At 36.8% G+C, this 10460-nt stretch overlaps 2 protein-coding genes across 2 annotated transcripts; both read right to left on the bottom strand.

Moving 5' to 3' along the window:
• Positions 1–4531: 4531 nt before the first annotated feature.
• Positions 4532–5209, bottom strand: LOC122085059 (histone H3.2). The gene has a single exon (XM_042653502.1). The coding sequence runs from the start codon at positions 5095–5097 to the stop codon at positions 4687–4689; it is 411 nt and encodes a 136-aa protein (XP_042509436.1). The 5' UTR covers positions 5098–5209; the 3' UTR covers positions 4532–4686.
• A 3291-nt stretch (positions 5210–8500) lies between these two features.
• LOC122073459 (isoflavonoid 7-O-beta-apiosyl-glucoside beta-glycosidase-like) lies at positions 8501–10133 on the bottom strand. Its single transcript, XM_042638054.1, has 5 exons — positions 10015–10133; positions 9822–9925; positions 9184–9242; positions 8717–8819; positions 8501–8607 (listed from the first exon to the last, which is right to left on the bottom strand). Exons 1-5 carry the CDS (start codon positions 10131–10133, stop codon positions 8501–8503), a joined length of 492 nt encoding a protein of 163 aa, XP_042493988.1.
• Between the last annotated feature and the right edge of the window lie 327 nt (positions 10134–10460).

Here is a 10460-nt window from a genome sequence, read left to right as displayed (position 1 = left end):
GGGGGGGGTGGGGGTGTTGAAAAAAAGCTATATTTGAAGCAAAATCAACATCACAATCTTAGTTGTATTCAGTTAGCAAAAAGTGTATTTCTTTTGATTTGCCAAAGAAAGTTAAATTTAATTACCTACTGCTATACTCACATTCAGTATGTAAGAAGTCTGTTCAACCAACAAAGTCCACCAATCTGTTCCATAGAATTTTCTTCAACCCTCTCCAAAAGTGTAGAGAAGTGCATACCCAATCCATGATTGGGTAGCCAGTCCAAGAAGTTACCTTTCAAACATCTCTTTCCCTGTACTCACTGGTGACTGGTCCTATTACAGTTTTCCCAACCCTTAGATCTCCAAACAGAATAAACCTGTGCAAGTGTGCAGAACAGTAGCCCCTTTTGTGATCTACTTTGATCCAGGAGGAAAGATGCAGCTGTAATTTACCAGATCACTTTAGCAATCTTTACTCAAAAACACATGAATAGTGAACTGAAGTTTTCACGATGTAGATAGTCAACAAGAAGAGCAGAATATTATGTGAACATTGACACTTGTGACTAGGTATTTGATGGTCCTTTTTCCCCAAGATTAGTTCTTGTACTATTCAAAACCTGAGTTTCCTTACCTGGCACTCCCCAAAAGGTGGATGTTAACCTCTATTTCCAGTATAACCATGCCTACCCAACCAACTTGCCTTCATTCCATATTACCTCCAAACAATTTATAGTCTTGAATAATTTTATAATGAGATATGTCAGTCAATCCTTATCATAGTAGTTATGTGATGGCCTGTTCAGCTGCTATGTCTCCCTTGCATATAAGATAGGAGTCCGCTAAGAGATTTGCTATATTCTGGCTAACAGATCGTATGAACCAATAATGAGCTAGAATAAATGATTTTTAACATCTGGTTTGTAGATTACCTTTGGAGTTTTGAGGTATCTTTTTTTCTTTTTCTCCATCACTGAATGGATTGAAATCTCATCTTCCTATTTTTTGTATAAATTCCTCTGGGTGGGACTACCCCATGGTGCTTTTAGCTTCTGTACATCGTGTTTTCAGGGTTCGTTCTTATCTATTTTGTATAAATAGCACACCAGCAGTTTGCCGCTGGAGAAGGAAAATGCATAAACTTCAATTATTTTTCAGAGGGAACCATCAAGATTGGGAATAGATGATGTGGCGGAATCATTATAACTCATTTAAAACTATTGTGGATATTATAGTTCCAGATCACAGAATTTTGAAGAATGGAGTTAAGGGATGTTAAATTCACAAAAGCATTTCATGATGTTGAAGGCCTCCCCAAGGGTTCACACTGGGGTCAACTCATACAAGAGTAATCTGCACATAGAGACAAGTTCTGTCATTTACAATTTTTTAAAGCGATTTGTATAGCATGTTTGCACTGTACATCTCATACATTTTACTTCTTTTACAATAATAAAATTATTTTCATTTTCCTATTGAAACATGTACATAATTATTAAAACTAAAATATTTTGGCTTAAAATTTCTTTGCAGTCAGACAATCTGCTTTGAAAAACTTTATTTGATTGGCATTTATCCTTCAGGGGTTTTGTCCCCTGAACCCCATCTTTCAGTTCTTTTCTTTTTTCTTTTTAAATTAAGTTTACTTCATCTGTTCTGTTTTGTCTTGCCTATCTTCAATTCAGCTGGTTTGATTTATATTGGGTAATGTGGAGAAACCTAGAAATCTTGGGAACTGCCTGCATCTTCATGCTTCAATTCTCCAAACCAATAAGGAAGAAGTACAGCTTATGTCTTTGTCCTTCAACTCTTTCCTTTTTGTCTTTTGATATGTCTAAAAAATTACCACTCGTCTCTCCCCATGGTTGATGTTACCTGTTCTCTCTTTCTCCATAATTTTTTGTTAAATGGAAATCCCTGTGTCGCAACTCTTACATTATTGTCTTTTGATGTCTGGGAATAATTACTACTCCTTTTCTCTCCCCATGTTTGATACAATGCTAGTGTTAGTATGCTATGTCCATAATTTTTAGTTAAAGGGAAATCCCTGTGTCGCAACTCATGGATCCGGACACACATTTTTCTGGCCCATAGCTCATGTGAAAATGAGATGGTTACCTCTATAAAGATTTCTGGGCCAAAAATAAGCTTGATCGTGTGGTTGTAACTGTGTCTACTATATATATTGGATGAATAGAATATAAAGATAGGAAATCTTTGAGAAGAAACCATATGACAGATACTTGGGGATTCTGCTCATTTCATATTGATCAGCCAATCTTGGAGGTGGTACGAATTCTGATCTATCCAGTTCCACTGAAAATTTGATAGATTGCAACTAATGGTACTCCAGAGTCCAGACCCCATTCTACAGGGTATATAGAGCCTGAAGAACCATGCTCCCTCCTTTATCCGTAGCAGATCGGACCTCATTAATTTACTAATTGTATATGTTTACAGTCTGAAACCCCCTCATCCCACCCGACCCCACAACACACCCCTCCCCCAAAAAATTTGAAAAAACCAAAGGCAATTTGTGGCTTGCCCCGGGCCTTACTTATTGCTTGCTACTTTCTTACCAGGTTGTTTCTTGTTGAAAACTGTGAAGATGAAGGGAGTATTCATTTTATACTGGAACCCCCTGCTTAGCAATTTTTTTCTTTTTCTTTAGTTGAATAGAGTGGAATGGAAAAGTAGGATCCCCATAGATCGACATCATTGCCCCACAGTTTATGGATAGTGTTAGATCAAACACCAAGAAACACGAATAAAGAGAGACAATAGATCCGTACGACACAGAGATTTAACGAAGTTCACACACCAGGGTGGTGTGCTACGTCCTCGGGCGAAGAAGAAGATAATTCACTATGCAGAAGAAAGATTACACCCTAGCAGCAGCGAGGAAGAACTCGCCCTGAAACCCTAGCTTCATGAAAACCCTTGAATACAATGACTCTCAACAAGCAACAGTACATTATATATATATACTCCAAATAGCGGTCCGTCGATCCGGTCGAACCACGCCCCCGCACCCCCATACGAGATCAGTGATGGGCTCCGGCCCAAGCCCTCTGCTTCCATCACAGATCTCAGAAAAATTCCCATTCGGGTCGCCACCAAAATATGTCGGATTGGATCAATCTTCAAAACGGGTCAAGAATTCGAGACAAACTTAACAGATAGCTATAAACTGTGGGAGGGAGAGGAGATTGGTTACGTTTTCGTCCACATGAGTGGTTTTATGGGCGGAAATCTGACTTATGAAGGGGCTTTGGCTATGGCTAGAGCATCTTTAAAGTTTTAAGTGGTGAAGAATCATCTGTACTGGCATTTTGATCAATGAGTGATAATATTCTCACTGTAACTGAGCTGGAGTTTGGAGCTACCCTTCCTATCATCAGTCTGAGCTTCTCTGCAAGTTTGGACTACTGTAATGTTGCTAACATGGTCTACATGATTTTTTCTCAAGGCGTTATATATTATTCATTTACAACAGGAGTGTTACAATTGCTGGAGTGTCTTTAGTGGTTATATTAGCATTGTTATGCCAATCCCATTTAGTTGGGATAGGGTAAGTTGTATTAACTCTTATTCTTGATAGAGAATTAATTTTAATTTTATTTATTTATTTTGATATTCTTGATAGAGGATTAAAAATGAGTATTCCTTGTAAAATGTTTTTAACAGCTGAATAATTCATCTAACCCTTTAAGTCTACCGAAGTTGTTTCATTTTCCAGTTTATCGGACTGAAGTTGAACCATTAAATGGTATGAAGATGGAAGATATTGTCTAAATCAGAGTCTAGGGTCCAAATGCATTGGTTCAAAAATTAGATGGTTTTGGTCTGTTGGTTAAGTTTGGAACCAAAAGGGGTTAAACACCAAATCCACCTCCACAAATCAATTGTCAACTAGCATATGCATGATTGCACTGTTTTCTATGCTTGACAGGGGGACAGTTGACCGGACTGACTAGTATGCCAACGGCATGCTTGTCTTGTGTGACAACACCATAGATCGAGTGGCTCTTCAAGGCAGGCAGCCATATGACAATATTTCAGAGAAACAATGTCTTCATGGAACATGCTATGGTCTCAAGACTCTCAACGCCGTTACGAGATAGTGATGAGAGGATTAGAATCATATGCCAAGTTTGGATTCATAAAAACTTCACTTCTCAAATATAAGGCTATGTTTGGTAGTTAAGAAAATAAAAGAAAAAATTCAAAACATTTTGAATTTGAAGGGGAAAATAGACAAAAAATCATTGTGTAATCATTTTTTTATTTTGTATTATTTTCTTTTTTCTTTTTCTTTTTCTTTTCTTGGTTACCAAACATACATAGCCTAAGAAGAGAAATAGCTAAAATTGGGGAAACAAACTTCTTTAGCTACAGACACTATTACCTCCTTAAAAAACGCATCAGAAAATAAAAAACGAGTAGCAGAAATCATCTCCAAAACCCTATTTCTCAAACATCCGATCTCACAGATCCATTTACCAAGAAAAAGGAAAAAGGGGAAATAAAAAAGGCACCAAGAGAGACATTAGGTAGAAAACTAGATATTTTCATTGCTCATAATTTGCTTCATAGATGCATCCACTGCCCCCAACTTCAAAACTCACAAGCTAAGAAACCCAAAACATTAACCATTTCAACCCCAAAGACCTACAAATTTACACCACTACAATAGCATCAGGACTAAGCCCTTTCACCGCGAATCCTACGAGCAAGCTGGATATCCTTAGGCATAATAGTGACCCTCTTAGCATGAATAGCGCAGAGATTAGTATCCTCAAATAGACCCACAAGGTATGCCTCAGCGGCCTCCTGGAGAGCAGAGACAGCACTGCTCTGGAATCGGAGATCGGTCTTGAAATCCTGAGCGATCTCGCGAACCAGACGTTGAAAGGGTAGCTTACGGATCAGCAACTCAGTACTCTTCTGATACTTTCTTATCTCACGAAGCGCAACTGTTCCAGGCCTGAATCTGTGAGGCTTCTTCACTCCTCCGGTCGCTGGGGCAGATTTACGAGCCGCCTTGGTTGCGAGCTGCTTACGGGGAGCTTTTCCTCCGGTGGATTTTCTTGCGGTTTGCTTCGTTCTCGCCATTTCGATCTCACAGTGAGAGCCAAAGAAACTGGATAAATTGCAGAGAGAGAGAGAGAGAGAGAGAGAGAGGAAAGAACCGAGAAAGCAAAGAGAGACACTTGTGTGTTCGAGGAAAGCGGGAAGGGTTATATACATTTTGAATTTCTGGGGGAAGAGTCGGTGGACGTTCGATTTAGAGCATTATTGACGGACAAGATTCTATGTAGTAGAGTGACACGGATCACTATCCACGTATCTTAGACCTCTAATTGTAATAATGGAGGTCAGTGGTATGGTATGTGTAATTTTGTGGAAGTTCGGAAACACTTTTAACCCATGTATAATAAACTCATATCCCTTTTGAAATTTAGACCAATAAGATGGGTAAAGATCCTTTATTACATTGACTCACTTAAATGCCAATTAGATAGGTTCCAATTTTGTAAACAAGTAGGTGTTTTTTTTGTTCACATATAAATTTTAAGTCAAATGACAAATAAATGTTTGAAAATTGAGGATTAGGGGAAATGCTTATAGGGATGCATGTCACTAATATATGTATTTGATTCAATTAGACTTTGAAATTTGACATGTAACTAATTTAGACCATGTACTATCACTTCAAGGTCAAAGTTGTTGACCACCTTCAGCAGGTCACTCATTTAAATTTTTTCTTTTATTGAATGAAAACTAAGGGTAAATGAATGCCTAAGCACAAAGGGAAGCGAAATGGGAAAAGAATGCTCCATATTTGCATACACCTTGCACCCAAACATAGAAGGTGGTGAAATCATACCCCTATATACCCTTGTAAATTATAAAAACCATCCCCTGTTGATGCCCATGTGTACCATCTTATAGACCTTCACACTGGCACAAGGACTGCAACAACTAGGGAGTATTCTTTCCCTCGAAAAATAATTGTAAGGATAAGTAGTTGCAACACGAACATGTGGCGAAGCTAAACAAAACTTCTAAACTAATATCAACTATGAGACAATCCACCTCCCTCCAAATTTGGTATGGGAGGGATAATAATGGTTATCCCATACAAGCATTTTCTAAACTTTCTACCTTCTCATATGCTCTGATTGGAGAAGCACTGGATATCCTTGCCGTACTTGAATCAATCTTGAAGATTTCTTCCCACCTCATATCATTGTCAAATCTGATGACTCATCATTGACCTCCATCTTATGACCTTGCTGTAAACATCACATTTTATCACCCTTGAAAGGGCTAGACAATAATGAGTGGGGAATCCCTCTGAAATGTGGAATTTATGGTCAAGTTCTCTTTCTTTGAACTTGACATGCTGGTATAGAATGGTTTTAAAGTATTAAAAAAAAAAATTTCAAAAATTGGTCATTGATTTTGACATACTTAGATTCAACTTAAACCACCCCAAAAGCCTTGATCAGTCTTGGTTTGAGCCAAAAGCCCAACTAGACCAAACCTAGTGAGTCAGCCAAAACAAGACTTGGCATGTGATCTATAGCAAATTAGGATTCCCCATCCTACATATGAAGAGCTTGGGTAGGGCATGCTTGTGATAGCTTCCTCTCTCTCCTCCTACACTTTGTCTTCTTCATGAGATTAGGGCATAATGTATGAAGATCGATTCCAATGCTTGAGTATCTCCATCAATCGTTGAAGTGAAAACTTGCTCATTAGTAGATGGATGCATAGTCAAGAGCGATAGTCATCTAGAAGTACTGCACTCGTGATATAAAAAGCTAATACAAAACCCTAGTTTTAGTCTTTGTTAAGTTTTGTCTCGAATTCTTGACCCGTTTGAAGAATGACCCGCTCCAACATATTTTGGTGGCGATCTAAATGGGAAGAGATCTGTGATGGAAGCAGGGGGGTTGGGCTGATAGGCCGAAGCCCGAAGCCCGGCACTAATGGGTCAACCCGCGACTTAGAGTATATAATATATTGTTGTCTTGTTGAGAAAGTCATTGTGTTTTAGGGGCTTTTTCGAGCTAGGGTTTCAAGGCGAGTTTTCTCACCACTGCTTGGATGTCTCTCTTTTGCATAGTGAAATATCTTCTTCTTCACCCGAGGACGTAACATGCCACATTGATGTGTAAACCTCATTAAATCTCTGTGTATTGTATGAATCTAGTTTTGTTTAATATCGTATTTCTTGGTGTTTACTGTAACGGTCTTTATTCAAATGCCCTGATGCCCGCAAAGAATAATTCATAATGGAATTTTTAATTCAGAATTGCCCGCCAACAAAATCAGTTGGTCAAATAGGAAAGACAATGGGCTGGTTGGATATTTGTTGCTAGTGGCTAGTACCATGACATTGGTAGACCTGGCATGCATTTCTTTGTGTGCTTGGATAGACCTCAGATGAGTCTGAAAGAAGATGCCATGATGCTTCTATTTAGAAGAAATTTACAATTAGTATCAAATAACTATAAAAATTGTTATTTGATGTTACTTAATATTGCCCTCCTCTCTATTGCTTGCCCCTATCTTTACGAGTCAAAATCAAAGCTCTCATTTTTGTTGAATAGTTGTTCGAGTAAGTCTTGAATAAATCCCTCGAAAAATTGATGCAAATATATAAATTTTTACTCATCTCCAAATCTAGAGTAAAGAGATACACTAGCTTCAATCATTGTTCTCTTCTCCAGTCTCCCTCTGTATTTTGATATAGATCCCAATCTGAAATTTATGGGTCCATTTGAACGAAATATATTTATTATACATGGATTTTAAATAGATTACAATACAAAGTTTATTCCACACTTAGACCTTTTTTTTTTTTTTTTTTTTTTTTTTTTTTTTTTTTTTTGAAATATTCCACACATAGACAAACAAAACATTTTAGAATCCAATAATTATTTCTACTAGTTACCAAATTATTTTTATTTGTGGCCCACAAATTATTCTCATAAATAGGACAAAAACAAAATATCATACCAAAAGTCTGCCTTAGTAATATTCACTCTCTAGGCCTTGGATTAAGGAACATTTTAAAGCATTCGGCTGATTTCTTCGGATGTATTTTCAGGTCATTATTGAAGTCCACATAATTAATCCCAAAGTGAATTGTGTAGCCAATATTCCATTCTTAGGTATCCAACAAAGACAATACAAAGTATCCCCTCACCTTTACACCAACACTGCAAAATGAAGAAAAAATTAAGTTTTGAATCTTAATAAAAAATCCCAAATTATCTTTAAAATAAATGATTAAAATTGATCAAGATGATTGAAACATTTTTTGTTCTCTTTGCAAAGACAACATAAAGAGGGGAAAAAAAATTAAGACAAGATTAATGGTGGGAATGGCCACTATACTAATTAGCACCTTGAAATCCTCAAAATAAAATGTGTGTGTTCCTTTTATTTAATTTTTGGTTCCTATGAATGTTTTCTTTAAGAGAAAGACCGATGTAGTATATACTCACTTCATGGCCCTCTTAAGGTAACATAGATGATCATTGAGGGATTTTACTCTCTGGTCATCATTGAGAGATTCATCCATTGTCAATGAGCTGTGTTCTGAAATTCCTGCAAGAACACCAAATGGATTTCATTGATATGAATTTCTTTAACAACAAATATATTAAACACCCAACGCGTACAGTAAGTGTGATGGAAAATAGATCAATGGTATTACCATTCTCAGTGATATAAACAATTGGATCCTTATATTTCTCCTTTATGCTAAGCAAAAGATCATGTACCCCTTGCGGATAGATATAGAGCCAATCTGAACCAGTCTGTATATTCAATAGTTGTAAATACAAATGACTGAAAAATATAAGGACGAATGAACATATATGGGTGGATAAAATTTAACGTATTAACTGATCTATAAATGGTGTACAACTTTCCAACGGGCAGTAGTTAGCCAAAACCAACTATTTACGTGACTAAAAATAATGGACCATCATAATAAGTTTTTGAAGATATGATGGACCATTCTAATGAACTTTTTCCCTCAATATATTCCCAAACTTCACCAAGTGTGATGATGGATTAGTGTTGGAGGGTCCAACCCAAAATGTTAATGCATTAGGCGGAGATAACTCCTCAAGTGTGTGAAAGCTTCAAGGACCGAACTTAAGCGATGTGAGACTATACCTCTACAACTCCCAACATCTCAAAACTCCCCTCCACATATAGCTTTGGCATATCTTGCTCTAAAAGTGAACATATAACTTATGAATAACAACAAAACGGACCTGGGTTGTGATACCATGTAAAGGTAAAGCTATTACATGGTATCAGAGCAGGTTTTCACTGTCTCCACATATCCATAGCACGTATTACCACGTGTGGGGGAGGGAGTGTTGGAAGTTTAGTTGAACACTAACTACTAATTAGCCTACAGTCCCTCTCATACATATGGGAGTCCCTCCACCTATACTTTTGGGATGAAAACTTTACAGTTACCATTCCTTTTTATGAAGGTAGAATTACTCATATAATTCATTTTATTATTGGATATATAGGCATAAAATTGATACCGGTGGACCAATCGGGACTCCTCCTAGGCGCTCTGTTAAATCATATAACAAAACCAAAGAGTTGAGAGATTTGTTAGTATAATCAGATGATAATACCTAATGATCTGATTGGAAAAAATTATCTTTAGTTTCTATTTGAACTGACTTGATGTTTTGTAGCAACCATTGGTGGCATAACCAATTGTATTAGATGAAGGAGCTTCAGTCACATCTTCTGCAGTATAATAGTTTAATCCAAGGAAGTCATATGACCCTGCCAACATGAGAGATTCCTGCTAGAAAATTTTGGCAGCCGCTTCCTCAGAAGATGTTTCATGCTATCCGGATAGTCTCCAAAGGTTATTGGATTCATAAACCTAATAGAAGAAAGCAAAAAAAATAAAAGAGATTATATGAAAATTATATTTTCATAAATTTTTTCCATCACAAATTAATAAAGACTCACCATCCAAATGTGAACTCAAAAGCTCTTTCAGTAGCTTCAATGTCAGCCTGATTGTTGGATAAAGGAACCATTTGCTCACAATCCAATGTAATTCCAATCTCTGGGATTCCTTTAAACATATAATTAGAATATAAATGCAATTTATATATCAGTCCCAGCCACCATCAAATATTTTACCACCACAAGGAAGATATTTAGATCTAAGGCTCGAAATAATTTATCAATTTCTATAAATTTTTCAGAGGGTATAGGCGGTCGGCCATCTAGGTAGCATCCAATGGAATTGGAATTCCTTGAATTTTTTTCGTATGATTTTGTTTGTATTTTTAGATGAAGCTTGTTCTTATGTATGAATGTTATTCTCCATTATTTTTTTTTCTAATTTTCTTGATTAACCATTAAAAAATATATATATATATATATATAAAATTGCTTGTCACAAAGGG

The sequence above is a fragment of the Macadamia integrifolia genome, chromosome 1, assembly GCF_013358625.1.
Source record: "Macadamia integrifolia cultivar HAES 741 chromosome 1, SCU_Mint_v3, whole genome shotgun sequence".
NCBI lineage: Eukaryota > Viridiplantae > Streptophyta > Magnoliopsida > Proteales > Proteaceae > Macadamia > Macadamia integrifolia.
Note: the sequence above shows the minus strand (reverse complement) of the source record. Positions and strands in the feature narration are given on the sequence as shown.

Coding starts and splice junctions, on each gene's coding strand:
- LOC122085059 (XM_042653502.1), bottom strand. CDS start 5,097: ATGGCGAGAACGAAGCAAACCGCAAGAAAATCCACCGGAGGAAAAGCT.
- LOC122073459 (XM_042638054.1), bottom strand. CDS start 10,133: ATGTTTAAAGGAATCCCAGAGATTGGAATTACATTGGATTGTGAGCAA. Junction 9,243..9,821: donor GAATCTCTCATGTTGGCAGG/GTCATATGACTT, acceptor GTTCACTTTTAG/AGCAAGATATGCCAAAGCTA. Junction 8,608..8,716: donor TGTTTATATCACTGAGAATG/GTAATACCATTG, acceptor GTGTTCTTGCAG/GAATTTCAGAACACAGCTCA.